The sequence below is a fragment of the Uloborus diversus genome, chromosome 1 (genome assembly GCF_026930045.1).
Source record: "Uloborus diversus isolate 005 chromosome 1, Udiv.v.3.1, whole genome shotgun sequence".
Classification (NCBI taxonomy): domain Eukaryota; kingdom Metazoa; phylum Arthropoda; class Arachnida; order Araneae; family Uloboridae; genus Uloborus; species Uloborus diversus.
Genome location: NC_072731.1, coordinates 161116994 through 161136120, shown reverse-complemented (window position 1 = coordinate 161136120; position 19127 = coordinate 161116994). Strand labels below are relative to the sequence as shown.

General features: G+C 32.1%; 1 protein-coding gene across 1 annotated transcript in view; it reads left to right on the top strand.

The window, feature by feature from the left end:
• Window positions 1-17888, top strand: part of LOC129216645 (exosome complex component MTR3-like) — a 32519-nt gene extending 14631 nt beyond the window's left edge. The window contains exons 6-10 of the mRNA XM_054850864.1: window positions 4662-4722; window positions 4801-4886; window positions 5024-5083; window positions 11756-11860; window positions 17868-17888. Coding sequence (XP_054706839.1) covers window positions 4662-4722; window positions 4801-4886; window positions 5024-5083; window positions 11756-11860; window positions 17868-17888 — 333 coding nt within the window. The remainder of the gene's footprint in view (window positions 1-4661; window positions 4723-4800; window positions 4887-5023; window positions 5084-11755; window positions 11861-17867) is intronic.
• Window positions 17889-19127: the final 1239 nt, after the last annotated feature.

The following is a 19127-nucleotide window of genomic DNA, read 5'->3' as shown; positions in this document are numbered from 1 at the left end:
ACTATATGGTTTACACCAATCAGGTCGTAACTGGTTTTTTGAAATTGATAGTGTTTTAGAAGGCCTGAACTTTAAAAAATTGACTAGTTTTAATTGTGTTTATACCTATAATAGTGAAATTGTTTTATTAATGTATGTTGATGACATAATAATTTTTGGAAAGGATCAAAATCATATAAATCATGTTTTAAGTAAATTGAAATTGCATTATGATATCAAAGAAATGGGAAAAACGAAAAAAGTTGTTAGGCGTAGAGTTCATACAAGAAGGCAGGGAACTGTTTATCCACCAGCAGAGCTACATATCAAAAGTGTGTGATACATTTAAAGCATATAAGTATCCTGTGTCCACACTACCCATTGCAAAAGGTTTCATTTTGTCCAAGAAAGACTGTCCAAAAAATAAAAGTGAAGAGGACGAAATGATTGATATCCCATATAGAAATGCTCTTGGGTGTTTAGCTTATGTAGCTGGAAAAACAAGACCTGACATATCCTACACAGTTAACATTTTGTCTCAATTTCAAGCAAACCCAGGCATGAGACATTGGGAATGTGTACTAAGGTTAACAGGATATTTGAAATATACTAGTCATTATAAATTAAATTTAAGTAACATTGATAATATTTCCTTAAATGGTTTTTCACATTCTGATTATGCGGCTAATCACGATGACAGAATATCAATGGGGGGACTAGTTATTTTTTTGGATAAAGTACCTATTATTTGGCATACCTTTAAAGAAAAATGTGTTGCCCTATCCACAATGGAAGCAGAGTACATTGCTTTATGTGAGGCTTCCAAGGAGATTGTATGGTTAAATCAACTTTTAAATGAAATGTCCCAAACCAAAATCTCTGGATTTAATTTAATTAAATGTATATTACATTGTGATAATAGGGCATCTATTGATTTTTCACATTCACCAGTAGAGAACTCGCGCACAAAGCATATTGATGTAAGATATCACTTTTTACGGAATTTGGTTTTCGATAATATTTTTGAATTAAAATATGTAAACAGTAAATTAAATGCCGCAGATTGTTTTACAAAGCCTTTTAGTAAAATTGAATTGGAAAATGTTTGCAAAAATATATTAAATGTCTTTTAATGTTTTTGATATCATACTGTTTCAAAGTGTAAAGGTCTTCATGGTGTTTATACATATTTTTTTTAAATGAATGATTTATTGGGTATGTTGCATTTCCTTGTTACCGGAATGCGAAGAAGGGGGGACTTGTCAAAATATTTGATATTTTTTATTTGTTTTCTTGACGGTACTGGGGAAATGATATTAATAATACTTACCTATTTTTATGTGAGGGGACTCTCCATATCTTGACGCCGCACTAATTAAATACAGTCTCAAAACTTTCGTTCTTTCCTGCATGAAGAAATGTAAACAAACCGCACGGTGCTTGATTGACGGATCAGTTAAAATCACAGTGAAAAAAATCTTGTCCGTCAATGTAACTGTTTCAACGAAATTAAGTGTTGCCAAGAATATTTATTTGAGTTTTCTTAGTGAATTTCATCGAACTCGCAACCAAGAATATGTAAATTGTGTGGAACGTCATCGAAGCTGTATTTAAGCGGTGGACATCCGTCCATCGATCCCTCTCTCCCCTGCAACCATAACCAGGATGTCTCCTCCGGCATAAGTTGTTGTAGTGGGCTACCAGCCCTTGGATCTACCGTTCAATTGATGATGGAATAGCGTTACACTTGATCTACATGCCAAATGAATAGGGCCGGCCGGCCTTATGGATGTTTCAAGACTTCGTTTGGAATCAACTGGCGGAAGATGATTTGATATCGCTGGACAGTTTTTCCATTATCAAGATGAACTTTTTTAGGAGCACCTGTGGTATAACTATTCTATTTATTGTTCATGTTCGCTGCAATATTTTTATTATTGCTGGATAGGATTCTACAAGAATAATATATTTTTAAGAAGCCTTTTTTTTTTTTTTTTGATAACATGTTGTATTTTAGTACTAATAAATGTTAATGATTTACTTAAATATGCTTTTTAATTTGACTCAACCAAGACACATTTGTGAGGTCCGCCAAGAACTTTAATTAGTTTTTCCTCCTGACAGAAGCTTTTGGACAAAGTTACTTGATTTTTCTCAGGAAGAGAAACAAATTCTATGAAATCCCAAAACATTCCACGGAAATAATCAGTAACGCTTCAGGGTTTTTTTCTTTTTTTTTGCAGTGTGTCATTTAACATTGGAAGACTTAGTATTTCTGCTGACATTCTTCTTGCCATATGTTGTGACAGAGATCTTTTTAAAATGTTTGCCATAAGGATCTAAAAGTTGACATAAAAATTAACATAGTTATAAACAATTCTTTGAGTTCAGGAGCGAAGTAAGAACCTTAGATGTATCAAATAAGGTTAGTTTCGGAGGTTTGTTGTCCTCTATTAGACCAAATTCTATACTCGCTGCCTGATAGGCTGGCAGGACCTTTAACTGCCAAAAAATGGGAGAAATATGTTGGACCAAAAAAATGTTCTAAATGAATTCTTGCCTGACAAAATTCTTATTTTCTAATATGATAAATGTTGTAATTCGATTAAGAGTTGAGTCTTTCTCAATCCTGGGATGCCATTCAACCATTTCTTGTACTCATTTATTCAGAATTTTTTTTTTTTTTGACATGCCTCTATTTTTTTTATTTATTTATTTATTTATAATTTCTTCCTGATATTACATTTGTGAGCTATATTCTTAAATTATATGGTTTTAAAAGCCTAAGTACAATCATGAAGAATACTGCTCCAAATAGTTTTATTTTTTTTTCCTCTTTGTCGATTTCTTTCTTATCGAAAGTTCTTCATTCGTCATTGTTTAAACTCTTGACTTTGAATGTAGGGTAATTATGTGCATTTACTCTTTAAGATTAGAATTTGCTAAACTATATGTACTTAAGTAGGTTCATTAGTGGATGGTTTTCATTTTGGTTTTAGTATGAATTAAACACCCTAAAAGATAGCCCAAAATGCATGCAAAATAATAACCTTTAGAAGCATGAATTAATATCATCTATCCTCACTACTTGAATTCAAAAACTAATTCGCTCGAAGCGATTCTCAGTTATAATTCCTTTCAAATTAAATTTTGAAGCATTAGCATTCTGTGACTTCAATTGGTTTGCAATGTTCCATGCTAAGAGTATGCTATTTACCTTATCCTCTACAGCCTCAATACCATTTAAGGGTTTGACAGACTCTCATGCTAGCATCGTGATATTTGCTTCTTTCACGTGTTCCCAACCCTCTGCATTCAGTTCGAACAAAACCGTCAACCATTTGGTTATCACGGGTGCGTGCAATCAGGCTTTGTTTTCATGTATATAAGAGCAAAACAGTAGGAAACAATAACTGGTGGCCAAGACAAACTATTGGTTTAAAAAAATAGTATGAATACATATAAGCATACATTATAGCCTATGTAACTCAGTAAGAATGCACCTTTCATGTAGTGAAAGAATTTTTCGAATAGTTGCAGTGGTTCCAAAGATTACCTGGAACATATAAACACCCAAAAATTCGCTCTCTCTCTTTATAATATTAGTATAAATGTGATACATTCAGTTATTTAGACAAGATCAATTTTTTCTTTACAACAGAATTGCTTTTTGTAAAATAATCGAAGCATCTACATCAGCTATAATTTTTGGCAAACTTGTTTGGGTCCTTTGTCTTTATATACAAGGGCCATCCGGAAAGTAGTACCTATTTTTGCTGCATGAGGCGCTGACGACGCGAATAGCTGCCGGTCAAGGTCAGACCTCTTCAGTGGCTTGTCTACCTTCTCTGTTGCAACTTCCATGACGTTAGCATTGCCTGTGTTGTTTCTGTGGCCGTTCATAATGTTTAAAAGAACATCGCCAGTTGTGAATTGAGGTCTGTGATAAAATTTCTCAACGCAAGAAACATTCATCCTTGTCTGTTGTCTGATGGCGTCATTCTCCTCCATGACAATGCCAGGCTTCATGCAGCGGAAATAACAACAACTTCTGCAGCAATTCAATTGGGAAATATTCGACCATCCACCGTATAGCACGGAGTTGGCCCCTTCAGATTTTCATCTCTTTACAAAACTAAGAGTTTTTGGCGGGAAAAAGATTTGACAGCAATGAAGAACTTAAAGAAGGTTTGACTACGTATTTCAATCGGCTGGCGGCGGAGGAATATGATGCTGGAATACAAAAACTCGTCATGTGTTATGACAAATGCTTAAATTTGCTTGCCGATTATGTGGAGAAGTAAAAATGTTTACATTTGTTAATATTTACTTCTGTGTCTTTATTTCACAAACGGATACTACTTTCCGGATGGCCCTCGTATGTGTTGAAAGCATTTGTCTTTAGTATGATTTCACTCTTGTGACAAACCATAAAATCTAACCCAATAGGCAATCAATGAGATTAAAAAACTTAACATTTAAAGGAATCTACTGAATTTTGTCCATGAATCTTAACTAAAAATTCGGAGACCATTAAAGATCAGATCAATTAGCTGTTTTAAAGGATATTTTTTAATAACAACCAAATGTCGCTGTTTGTCAAATTTAGTGATAACAAACGTTTTAATGTTCTATTTTTATGTTATCTGAAGTACAAATTTTGTTCCTTTTTTTTTCTTTAGCATAAATTTCCCAAATCAAGGCTAGACATTTCCATTATAGTGTTAGAAAATGATGGAGGAGGTAAGCATGTAAGTTGTTTTCTCTTACATTTTTTCTATTTTTTAAATGTCAATTTCTAAAAATTAAATTGCCTTACAGCAATTAGTGCTGCTGTTACATGTGCTGGTGCTGCTCTATCAAATGCTGGTGTTGAAATATATGATTTACCGGTTGGATGCAATTTAGTAAGTCAAGTTACATCAGTTTTTGTGTCTATATACTATTTAAAAATAGCTAAATGCATAATAAATAATTTTATGTAAATATTTGATATCATTAAATGTTTTTGGGCATCAAATATTAGAAATATTGTTTATTTCAGGTTTGTAGCAAAGACATTGATCTGTTAGATCCAACTTATGAAGAGGAAACTTCTTATCAGGTGTAGTATATATTTTTTTCCTGTACAACAAAACTTTCTTATGCCACAATTATGAACAATGAACAATGTGTTGTCATTTTTTCATATACAGTCGACAGTTGTTAGTGTAATTTAAATCAGTATTCTTCCTTGATTGGCAAACAAAGGAGAACATTGGTTTTAACATTTTATTGCATAATACAGAGTTCGTACGCTCCGGGAAAACCTGGAATTGTCAGGAAAAATGTCAGGTAAAACTCAGGAAATTTTCGAAATTTGCCCTAAAAAACTTTCTTTTTTCCAATTTTTTCCCAGGGAATTTTGTTCTTTGAGATCTAATCTTCATTTTTATCTATGTTTCCTTTAAAAAAATGTAAAAATTTTGAGGCAAAATGACACTGGCAAAAAAAATGTGGCAACCTAAAAAAAACTTCCGCAGTTGCGATTTTTGACCCTCAATAGTTCCTAAGAAAAAATTCTTCGGGTGAACAGGAATTATGCACAAACTCAACAGGGAGGAAGACAATTTACTGCTTTTGAGGCACAATCCTGAAGATGGGAGGGTTGATCAGGGAAAATCGTTTTTTAATCTGAAATTCTTTCCAGCTACGTGTAAAACATAGTTGCTATATTTGATCATTCACAAGATGGAAATAGAGGTGGTCCTTAAATGTCTAAATTTCCTAAAACAAAACAGAATTTGGATGTTGTCTTTAATTGCAAACTAATGAAAATAACACAAAATGTGCTGCAAATTGTTTTTTTTTAATTATTTTAAATAATTTTCTTGAGAAATGAAAAATTTTAACCTAAAACTTAATCTTATCCTCATTGCCTTGTACGCAAAAGTGCTAAAAACTTTTCAACTGAATTCTAGTTTCATAAAGATTGATTATTTTTAAATTGTTTTCATGCTACAAATTCAAATATATATATATATATATATATATATATATATTTCGGCGCAGCCGCCGTATGTATTTGTTCATTCCCAGGATTGAAGTACACAAGAATTTTTAAGTTTCTAAGTTTCTGAAAACGGCATTGGATGTTTATTGCAATGCAAACTATTAAAAACATTGCAAAAAATGCGCCTTTTTTTCCCGATAATATGTTATTATTTTCTAGGAAAATGCAAAATGTTATCTTCAGAACATTTTTTTATTCTAATAAATTGATTTAGAACTGACTATTTTATCTTAATTGTAGTTTTTTAAGGATTACTAATTATATATAACTACTTTTATTCAACAAATTCAAAAAGCTACTTATTATCTTAAATTTTTCACTTAGTAGCCATTTGCACGATAAAAGTAGACATAAATTTCCAAAAACAGAATTGGATGTTTATCTTAATGTAAACTATTGAAATTAGCATAAAATGTGCAATAAATTATGAATTCTTAAAAATTAATTTTTTTCTAGAAAAGAAAATTTTTAATTGTACAGCATCCTTTAATATGTGAAAGAAAAAAAACTGATGATTATTGGCATTGACCTATGATCAATGGATGTTGATTTTTCTTATTATGCATTTTTGGTATGGCAATTGTTGCAATGAGTTAACTATAGTTATACTGAGAAATAGCTTTGTAATTTGCTCAATGTGTTTTGTGTTTTTTCTAATCAGAAAATAAAAGTATTGCAAACCAAAAGCTGATGCTAAAAGATTGCTGCGCGATTACAGCAAAACGCTAATATTACACATGACACATCACATCATAGAAAGTCTAAAATAAGTTGAGTGTACTTCATACCTGCCAACCCTTCCGGATTTCCCGGAAGTTTTACGGATTTTTATGTCCTTTTCCGTTTTTCCGGTTATGAGCAAAATCTTCCGGATTTTTCACGTTTTGTAGGAAAAATAATTATCTCGCCAATTTTGGCGCTAACGATACTTTTGTGGAACGCGGCACCGCGTTTTAGGCCAAGTAGCCAAGGAAAGGTTGCCGTAAGAGAATGGCACGAGAAGAAGCAGGGCAAGATTATGATGTCACTGAGTGATACAGCGCATGACTTCATTGGGATCTAATCAAAGCAAGCGTCACGGCGGGCAACTAGAGGCACAATTTCGGCGCCAATTATCTTCTCATTCTCTCAATTCGAGCTGTTTTTGCTTCGTTCTTTTTTTAAGATGAGTAACAAATGTTATTTCCAAACTTTTAAAGAAAGCAATAAAAGTAATATTTACTAAACGAAAGTAATTTCAATTGATATGAAATTCATAACTAATATATTGTTAAATGTAAAGAGGGTAGGTGTCCTGTTTGATTTTATTTTGCGTTAAAATCTTGTGGATAAAAATAAAAAAATCTTCCGGATTTTTTTTCTCGGAGGTTGGCAGGTATGGTGTACTTTCTCTTCAACAAGTAGTAAACGAATTAAAACAAATTTGAACAAAATGTTTAAAAAAAAAAAAAAAAATGAAAGAGACAAAACAGAAAATTCCAAGTTTTTTTTTAAATCTAAGGGGAAAAGTTTCAGTTCTTCTGCACTGCTACTTCAAACAATTTTACTTACTGTTTTGAAAATATTGCTATTTAAACTTAATTTTGAATGAAGCGAGTAACCTGAAATTTTCTAAAATACAACCTGGAAAAGTTTGATTTTTTTAAACCACAAATGTATGAACCCTGTACATAATTAAAACAGTTCATGTGAAAAAGCATGAACTCATGAGAGAGATATAAGAAATGAATCGTTTCCAATTTATTTATTAATACCTAAGAGGGTGTCAACCTTGGCCTCTAAATTTCACAAAAAGGGGGGGGGGGGAGCAGAAAAAAATAGGTGCAAAAGTATAAAAAAGTGCAAAATGAAAAAAAAGGGATTTTTTTCAACCAAAAATAAAATAAATTTATAAAAAATATTTTTAAAAAATTTAAAAAGGTGTTCAGACTTGATGGCGTGTAGGCGGCAGGGCCCATTGGCTGGCGGGCCAGTCCGCCCCTGGTTGCAAGCTTGCATTGGTAGCAAAGTGACCTATGTAAGATTTTTTTTCTTTCTGAATTTCGTAAAAGAAAATTTACGTTAATTTAAAATAGCAACACATACCAATTGCTTAGTAAATATTATTAGAAATCGGGAAGCTTTGTAGAAGCTGTAAGAGATCTAAGGATCTTGGCTGCAATGTAACAATATTTGCTGCCTATGAAAATTTTAGGCTGATTCTTAATTTAGACATTTTCTCCCCATTCAACTAATTATCTTAACAGAATGCGAGAAAATTCCATTACAATAAATGCCAATACATCAAAATATTTTTTTAGTCCCAATTTATTTTCCATTGCGTTTACATTGCTTGAAGTCTATTATAACGAAACTCCTGTTACAACCAGGGCTGTGAGGTCAGAAGAAAAGCTGCCGACTCCGACTCCTAGATTTTGAAACGTCTGACTCTGGCTTTTTTATTATTTATTATTATTTTTTCAAAATCCCCCTTCCTCATTGGAAGGGGAGGGGACCCTAAACAGAGATTGAAATATTAATTCCTTTTTATGAAATTTTCGCGTTTTATTTTATTGTAAACCTAAGGTGTGTACAGTGTTAAAAATTCAATTTGAAAATCGATTTATCCAATAGTTGCGAATTCTAAAGTGAGAATACTTAAAAATCCCATTAAAAAAAAAAGAATAGGATTAATTTGCTCCCCTTTAATGTTTAACTAACAGATGTTGATCAAATCCTGTCTTTCTATTTTTGAAAGCTGTAACTTGAGAGATTTTTTTTTTTTTTTTGCTTAGTCAAAAAACTTTTATTGTAAGGGGGCAGTCCTCTCCCCTCCCTAGTGATATCCGGATACCACCTGAACTGAATCTCAGAGCTATATGAAAATTGAAATACCTCAAATCTGAAAAATTCCCCAATAATATTCCCATAAATCTTAAATCTCATTTTAAAAATTTCAACTAAAATATTTTATTATATTGAGGGGAGAGGTCGGATACATGTATGTCTGGTTCAAATTTGACCTAAAATGCGGTGATATACAGCTTTCAGGGGCCAATCCAGGATTTTTTTCTCGCTACCTATTTTTGTGAAAGTATTGCATCATTCTATTTTTGTGAAAGTTTTTTTTTTTTATCATTTGCACTGTTTTTGTGAAATTTTAGAAAGAGGCATCCTCATTTTTGTAAAAGAGAACTAAAATAAGTTAAATTTTAGTTCGAAAAGTGTCAATGTCATCTAGTATTATTTTTAACAGGTTTCGTTTTTTTTTTTGGGGGGGGGAGCTAAAAAACCTAAGAAGTACAAAAAATACCATCGTAGTTTCAGTTTAATGGGCTATATACTGTGTACAATATAGGAAATTATGAGAAAAACGGTTTCTCAAAACAGACGTTGAAAGATTGCGATACTATAGCACAAATACACTTTGGCGAGAAACAGCTAAAAATTAGTTAAAATACTACAAAAAGGTTTCTATTTAAGTGATTGTTCATTTAAACCAGCTTACAATGTTATGAGTAAATTTTGTTTTTAAACAGAGAAATAAATTTTATATTTTAAAATGCGAATTTATGTGAAATTTTCGATGTTTTTGTGAAGCTACTGATTTTATTACTTGTTTTTTGTGAAAGTACCGATTTCAAAACAAGATTTTTGTGAAGGTACCGAAAAACGGTAGCAAAACTAGCCTGTATTTGGCCCTGGCTTTGTACGAATAACTTTGACTATAGCTATATTTCTTGACTCAATTTTTAATTTTAGTTTTATTGGCAGCTTTAGAATTAACTTTAATAAGAAGATTTTAGGATTAACTACAATTATTGAGTGTTTTAAGCAAGAAATTATGTACTGATTTTATTTTGAACTTTTCAGTGATAACCAAGCTTTCTTAGATCAAGTCTTTAGATTAAAAAAAGTCTTTAGATTAATATTTTATCGGATCTTTTGGATTTGCGCTTTCGGTTCAAGCCAACACTTATTTGAATTTACCAAGCACCCTCAAAAGATTCCCGACTTGCTCAAGCGATTCATACATTCCTTTTACTATTTTATAACTGAGATCGAGGTGTAAAATATATTATTTTTTTTATTTGAAAGTGATTACTTAGGAAATATTAGGCAACAAAATTGTTTGCTGGCAGTTGCTATCACTTAAATAAAGTTTAAAAATAAGCAAACTAGGAGACGGTGTAGGTAGCTGCTACAGAAAGCTCGATAAATAATCAAGCCAGCTGGTTGCCACAATGCCAAGCATTTTCTTATTAGTAGCGTGTAATCAAATTAATAGGTAGTCAGTTTTTTTAAGAATGCAAAGAGAGTCTGAAAATTAAAGAAATAAAAAAAACCTGGAGTAGGAGTCGGCATGTTTTGGAACGACTCCTTTACCCCAAAATCAGTATGACTCCACAGCCCTGGTTACTACGAACAAATTGTGCAGGTGTGTGAAGTTTGTTGTTATGAGATTTCAACAATTAAATATTCAAAATAAATAAATAAATAATAATAATAATTTTGTTTTCTGGGTTTAAAAAAGTTTCTCTACTAAATCAATTTGGCTGGAAAGTAATGTGACATTAATTAGCAGCATGTTCTGTGTAGCATTTAACATCTTTATATGAATGAGTTTCAAGTGATGCACATCTTTTTACCAGCAGATATTTACTTTCCATTAAAACTTAAATCAGATTTTCACAACTAAAAAATTTTTGGCTTGTTTTACTGCTTGTAAATATGGACTTTTAAAAGTTGGTTATAAACGGTAAAGTACTTTTTTTCCGTAACCGGGTTTTTTTAGGGGGGAGGGACAGTGTTGTGGTTTTTCATTGTTTTTATTCTGAATTTTTGACTAGCTAGCTATAATAAACAAAGCAAGTTCCTTGCACACCTATATGTACATAGAATAGTATCAGCAGTGACTCAGTCTACTACTGACCTCATAAGTTAATTTTCATGGATTTTTTTTTTTTTTTTGCATGAGCATTGTTCAATAAAGTAAAGAAAGGTAGTAGCCAAAAATATAGTACATTAGCTATGTAGCTAGGTATTAATGTATATTTTAAGGAGCAATGGAAGAAGCTCATTCTGGAGAATGAACAAATCTGGAAGTGTGTTTAAATATTATTTTACTTAATTTAATAAATTTACTTTTTCATTATTTGGAGGGGATTCATATGCATAAAGAGAGCAGCTGCTATGGAAAACTAATGCAGAAGTCTGCAACTACCATGTGCAAACGATTTTTAGGGTGCATTTATAAATCAGACTAAACAACATGAGAACTGTGACAGAGGGTTTCATTATGCATTCATAAGAGCTATCTTATTAATAGGACTATGAGTTATTACTTGCAAAATGTTTGTTTACCCATGTTGATTCCTTGGTTTTGCTTTAAATTTTTAGCCTTCAAGTTATAGATTATGGTTGCAATTATTATTTTTGATTTTACTAATGTTATAATTATTTTCAAGTAATTTTGATGTTACTAATGCATACTTTGTTATTTAAGTGAATTACTTTAGTTCAAGACTAGCCCACTTGGAGCTTTTATCATTCTCCTAGGCATTTACTCTTGCTCTTTTATAATAGTGGTGTGAAAGTTAAATAACAGTTATGCCTTCTCCTTGTTGGATAGTTTCCAGCCCTAACAACCCACTTGATTGTGGGTATTATTGGGGCATGTAGCTTAAAATGCCTTTCCTATTTTACACTTGTTTGCACTTCTCATTGTTTCCTTTTCCTTTTTAGTTGCAAAACTATGCTAAACTAACTATAGCTATGATGCCTGCTTATAACAGCCAGATCATTCTAATGGATAGTTTTGGAAACCTATCACCTGTGTTACTTTCTAAAGTACGTCAATTATTTATTACCATTGTTCTTAAAATGTATAAATGTTTTTTTTAAAAATAGTAATACGCTGAAAAGGATTATTTCTCAATTTATTTTCGTTCTGCAAAATGATTTAACATAAAGATGCCATATCCTTATTTTTTTTTTCAAATGCATGTAAAAGCAATTAAATTATTTCAAAGTCTCAATCAGTGATCCTAGGCCAGCACCGGTGGTCAGAAGATTTTGACCCGTCCTCAGAGATTTTGCTCAGTTGCTTTAAAAATAAAAAAAGACATCCTTCTGAAAAAAATGGCACAATATCCTATAAAGCATTTTTTACTTGAACATTGATTACTTTCCTGAATTACCTGTGATTTTTCTCAAATGTGGACTTACTTTTACATTGAAAGTGATGATTCTTTAAAACCAGGTAGAGTGTTATTTATTTGTTCATTTATTCTTGCCCTGAAAGATAAATAAACCTCCCTGGTCCATAAACTTTTTCACAAGTTCTTAATGGTCGCAGGCATCGCAGCGTTCCTATATTCCTATATTTTCCTATATTTCTGAAAAAGTTCCTATAATTCCTATAATTCCTATATTTTCCTATATTTTCAGTTTCCGATTCCTTTTTTTTTTTTTTTTTTTACTTTTCCCCTCGACTTTTGGCTACCGCCTTTTCCGCGATCCACGTGCAGCCGCCATTTTATCTTTCCTACTGTGCAGGGCTCCCAAATGGTTCGCTTTTCCCGCCAAAGTCCGTGTTTTATGGTAAAGTCCGCTTTAGACTTTTGACATTATGGTCTGATTAGTTCGCTTTTATATTGTTTTTACTTAAATATCAGATTTTAAAAGTTTTTCATTTCGTTAAAAGTTACTGTTCTCCCAAGCACGCCGCCGCAGCGCGTGTTAAACAAAGTTCGTACGCCCATGAAAAACCTTGAAAAGTTCTTGGGGAGAAAAAAAAGGTCACACACACACATTTTCTAGTGTTTGAAAACCTTGAAAAAGTATAAACAGTTTCTTTATTGCTTGAATTTATTTATTGTTTGGATTGTGCTTGTAATTCTTTTAAAAATATTTCATTGGTGCAATTTTCTGAACATATATATTCGATATGATTTATCGCGAAAAATTGCTTTCGTGTTTGAGGTTTCAATCCTTTTGCATCTTGTTAATATTTTGATTTTTTTTACAATCCAAAGTGATTTTGACATGTGCTTACCTTAGCTTAGCTTATTTTTCGTTTAATTTCAAAAATTAATGAAGGAATTATTTTGGAAACCATGGCAACATTGAACTTACTCGGCTCGGACGCGGAAAAATGCTTCTCGCTTTTGAAATTTCAATCCTTTTGCATCTTGTAAATATGTTGATGTTTTCCACAATTAGAAGTTATTTTAGTATATGCTACTTTAGTTTAGCTTATTTTTCGTTTGATTTTAATAATTAACGAAGGAAATATTTTGGAAACCATAACAATAACATTGAGCTTATTCGGACTTCGCTGAAAATTGCATCTCGCGTTTGAAATTTCAATCCTTTTGCATCTTGTGAACATTTTGATGTTTTTGGCAATTTGAAGTTATTTTGACGTATGTTTCTATAGATTGGCTTATTTTTCGTTTAATTTCAATAGTTAACCAAGGAAATATTTTGGAAACCATAACAATAACATTGAGCTTATTCGGACTTCGCGGAAAATTGCATCTCGCGTTTGAAATTTCAATCCTTTTGCATCTTGTGAACATTTTGATGTTTTGACAATTGGAAGTTATTTTGACATATGTTTTTATAGATTAGCTTATTTTTCGTTTAATTTCAATAATTAATGAAGGAATTATTTTGGAAGCCATGGCAACATTGAACTTACTCGGATTTCGCGGAAAAATGCTTCTCGCGTTGGAAATTTCAATCCTTTTGCATCTTGTAAATATTTTGATGTTTTCCACAATTGGAAGTTATTTTGACATATGCTACCTTAGTTTAGCTTATTTTTCGTTTAATTTCTATAATTAACGAAGGAAATATTTTGAAAACAATAACAACATTGAGCTTATTCGGAATTCGCGGAAAATAGTTTCAATCCTTTTGCACCTTGTAAACATTTTGATGTTTTTGACAATTGGAAGTTATTTTGACAAATGCTACTATAGATTAGCTTATTTTTCGTTTAATTTGAATAATTGACGAAGGAATTATTTTGGAAGCCATGGCAACATTGAACTTAATCGGATTTTGCGGAAAAATGCTTTTCGCGTTGGAAATTTCAATCCTTTTGCATCTTGTAAATATTTTGATGTTTTCCACAATTGGAAGTTATTTTGACATATGCTACCTTAGTTTAGCTTATTTTTCGTTTAATTTCAATAATTAACGAAGGAAATATTTTGAAAACAATAACAACGTTGAGCTTATTCGGACTTCGCGGAAAATAATTTCAATCCTTTTGCATCTTGTAAACATTTAAATGTTTTTGACAATTGGAAGTTATTTTGACATATACTACTTTAGATTAGCTTATTTTTCATTTAATTTCAATAATTAACGTAGGAATTATTTTAGAAACCATGGTAACATTGAACTTACTCGGACTTCGCGGAAAATTGCTTTTAATGTTTGAAATTTCAATCTTTTTGAATCATGTAAATATTAAAATATTTTGCCCAATCGAATGTTATTTTCCCATATTCCAACTTAGATTAGCATGTTTTAGGTTTAATTTAGTAGAAAATAAATAAATTTATTTTATGGGAAGCATGCCAACATTGAACTTGGTTCGTGAAAATTTGCTTCTCTGAGCTTTCAATCGTTTTGCATCTTATAAATATTTTTATATTTATGGCAATTAGAAGTTATTTTGACATGCTACGTCAGATTAACTCGGTTAAATTTTTACTTAAATAACTAAAAAATTAATATTTTTTGTGCCGTTTAATTCAAGCTTATTTAGTTTTCCAAACATAATTTTGATTATCATTAGCTTATTTTGGGTTATTACTGTTTTTTTTTGTGTGGGAGGGGGAGGGGTATTAAATTTAAACAATTGAGCACATAACATTTTAAAGTAGCGTCTGTATATGAAACAAAGTTGAATTATGTAATTATATGAAGTTGAATTTGTACATCATTTCATTGTCATGATGCCTGCTGCTGTTGTTGTCGTGTGCCAAGTAGGCTGGCAATTTGAGGTGCACTGCTTCACTTTTCCAACTGTAGAGTAATTTGGTGTGAAGTCCGACTTCTACAGTACACACATGCCATAAGGACCCATTTATAGGGGACAAGGACAAGAGAGAGAAAGTACGTCCATGCCCGAGCCGGGATTCGAACCCGGACCTTCCTATCGCAGTCAGACTTCTCTAACCACTAGACAAGGCAGGCGGCATGATGCCTGCTAAAGGGGGAATTTGTCCCCCCCCCTCCATAAAAGTTCAAAGCACTCATGGCCCTGCAATCATGGATTATTTTTTTTTTTAATGTAAGCTTTATGATTCTTGAAAATATACTTTGAATATGAAAATTGCAAAACTATGCCTCATGTGATCTGCTTCTCTTTGTGATTGAGAATTTCAGACATTTTTAGGGAAACTTTCAATACAGTCAAACTTTGTCATTGTTGTTTGGCTAATCCGCTGTTTTTATCTTTTAAGCTGCATGCTTATCTGCTCTTGGCTTTTGTCGGATGTCTTTTCATCCATAAGCTCATTATTTTTTGCATTGAAAAAGGCGTTCCCTGTAACGCCGAAACACGTGTCTGCTGTAATTTACAAATTTGTGCTTCTACTTACGTTGTTTGGTCTGACTTTACAGTAGATCTGTTTGGTGTGTGATGGATTCATATCGGTGGAGAAGGGATATAAATGCTATTAAAGAAGCATTACAATACAGAAAAACACAAAAATAATTTTAAACTATAGAAAGATGAAGCACAGCTTCATCTATCCTTCAGTGAGACTACCAGCATCCCTGATTCAATTCAAAATGTATCATTACGCCCATTTAGTTCTATGGAGGCTGCCTTAAGTGCTGCGCTAAGTGCCTCCCCCTCCCCTCCCATCCAAATGTTTGTGTAAATAATATTATTCAATGGATAAAAAGATCAGTTGTGCAGAAGGTGAAAAAGGAATTGTATCATTAAAAATCAGTATTATGGTTAATTAACAAATTATTTTCAGGGATTTAGCAGCAGGCAGCTAATTTGCCTTTTGATGCTTCCTTGTGTTTAAATGAATGGTCCTCTCAAGATCCTCTTTTTAATCCTAACTGGTCCTCTTTAGTCCTCTTTTTGATTGAAATTGGTCCTCTTTTACCCTTTTCTAAAACTGAAATGTGTTGGGAGCCCTGCATTAGTTTCTAGAAAAGTGAAATTTTATCTGCACAATTGCATTCGATCCTCATTGATTTGGAGGCTTTGGTATGAACTTAAAGAAACGGTTTTGATTACTAAAATGCAGTTTCCTAACGACTTCTCATTTATTTATTTTGAAGTAATTTAAAAACCTATTTTAACTTAAATTTTCCAAAATGCATGTTTTTGTAAACAAGTGCAAGGTTCTATTTATTAATTTTTTTTTAATGAAAGTAGTAAAAACTAACTCCCCCCCCCTCACTTTTTGTACTTTAAAACTTTGGGACAGTGGTGGCCACCAAGTTTTTTAGGTCTGGATTATTTTGCTTTAATGACCAAATATTTCTAAATCAAATATATATTTTACTGGGTGTCCTTCAAAGTCATGGGAAATCGTGGATTTCAACTATGATCGAATTTGGTACTGAAAAGTCAGGATTTTCGGGGGGGGTGGGGGGGAAATGGTCAAAAAGTATCATATCAGAGATTTTTCTGGAAAAAAATCACAGTATACATTTAAATTTTTAATTTGCATACATTTAAATTTTTACCTGAACACTTTTTTCTAGAAAAGAAAAGGAAATTCACAATAATTTCTTTTTCACAAAAATAAAGAAAATTCACAAAAAATATTTTGCTTTTTCGCATAACGGGGACTTAAAAAATGAAACCTGGATTGACCCCTGATATTACTGTGACATGTGACTTTGATTTCAGCATAGCACATGTTTCAACAACTTATAAAACTTTAAGTTTGGCTTTTACTGCATTGTCAAGTGATAACATAAATTAGAACAGAACTTCACGAATTTCATTCTACTGTACAGCTTGCCCATCGCAGTATCGGATCATGCAAAATCTTTCATTAAAAATTAGATTAGTGACACAACTATTTTAAGAAAGATTTGTGTTCATCTACAAAAAGTTTGGTCTATTTTTTTTTTATTTTTAAAGAAGTATGCCTTAATATGTTTAGTACAAATTACAGTTTTACGCTCTTTTACTGTTTGTAAAATTGATTTTGTGTGTATTTTTAGACTTATTTATGCGTATGTATTGCACTTATGTCAGGTAGTGTAATTACATGTTTTTAATCGAATAGTAGTATTGCATTTTGAAAAAAAATGTCATACTGGCGAGCTTTGTTATCGAAATTCCTGTATATCCTTTTTTTTTCAAAATATTCCTATATTATTTCGAAAAATTCCTATATTGTTTGCAGAAAATTCCTATATTTTCCATCGAATTCCTATATTTTTTTCAGAAAATTCCTATATTTTCCTATATTTTTGTTGGCAAATGTCACTTCTATCCCTGTGGTCGGTAAATCAAAATTTTTATTTATTTTCGCAAGAAAAGAAACAGATAAAACCTCACCAGTCGCACATGTTTTTCAAAAGGTTTTGCCAACTTCAGGTTAAAAAAGGTCAAGAAAAACTGATTTAAAATAAACTAGGTAAAAAATTAAATTTATATTTTGAGCTGATCTATACTAATATGATAAAGCTGAAGAGTTTCTAATAGATAGCAGGGTATGAATTTGCTCAATCAGCGGACACTGGTCGACAGTGTCAATAGCTGCAAGGAACCATGCCGTTCAGACATGAACTGTTGCAAATGTCACTGTTGTGGTCAGCGAACTGATTTTTGAATGCGTTTTGTTTTTATATTCAGGTACATAACCCGATTTTGTAGGAATTTTGTGTTGGGTTTTGTTTTCCTTATTTCTTTAACGTTTGTTTTTGTTCTTATCATTAAAGATAGTTACTTATCTAAGTAAATAATTTGATTTGTCATCATGAGTGCAAGACCTTCCATCTTGGACAATATTTCCAAGACGGAGCTCTCTCTCTCTATATATATATTACTGGACCGTTCTAACTATGAATTTACATCAACATTCTCTCGATTCTTGATTTTCCGTCGTGGGCTTGTTTTGTTTGCAACCTGCTTTTGGACTCTCGCCATTTGACTTTTTTTAGGTATAGTTCTGTTTTATCCAATTCACTGCATTGCAGACCGCACAGTTGCTCACTATTCTCCCTAAATTTTGGAAGCAATTGTCTCTAATTGAAAATTTAGCCTTTTCTTTTGCTGTTTTCAATCATCCTTTTTTTTTTTTTTTGTCATTTGCATTTTTTTTTCTTGTCAACTTTGCACACATAAAGAAAAATTAAGTGCGCTCTTAAATTGCCTTATAGTTGAATCTGAATTACCGATTAAAATTGATTGCTGACGGGATGAAGCAAAGGGCGTCCACATACCAGGTAAAACGGGAACTATCAGGGATTATGAAGATTTTAATGAAAATGGGAATTTTGAAGAATCGGGGGGAAAATTTTCATGCTAGTTTGAAACACCGATGGGCAACTGTTACTGCATTTTTAACATGTTTCTTAGACTTCAGGAATCACTAAATTCCAATGTTTTTCAATCCAACGCTTGCTAAAATGGAAATTTGGGGGAGGGGGGAAAGGAAACGAGAAAAATAACAGCAGCACGAGTTTGGGAAACAACGCTGCTCTTGCAAAGGGGGTAAGTCCAAAAATTAACCCACGTTACTGAGGTCTTAAAACGTTTATAACTTGGACAATCTAAAAGGAGGAGGGGGAGGCTACTCAAAGGCTCCAGAATAAAATATTGAGAAACTGAATTAAAAGTTTTTTTTGAAGCTAGAAGTGGTTCAGGATTTCTCCTCTGCAAATTCGGAAAAATTTATGAGTCAAAAATGTTTAGGCTGTCTTTAATCATGTAAAAGTGGAAAGGGGTAGGTTTAAAAAAATAAAATCGGAAACTGGAGTCTTAAAAACACTAATTTAGGCAATCTTTGGTGAATTTTTGAGAGATGGTTTTGGTGTTTTAACTTGAAAATGTTTTATAGCTGATGTATTAAAAACTATTTGAGGCTATATTTAAATGACTTCAGAGAAAGGG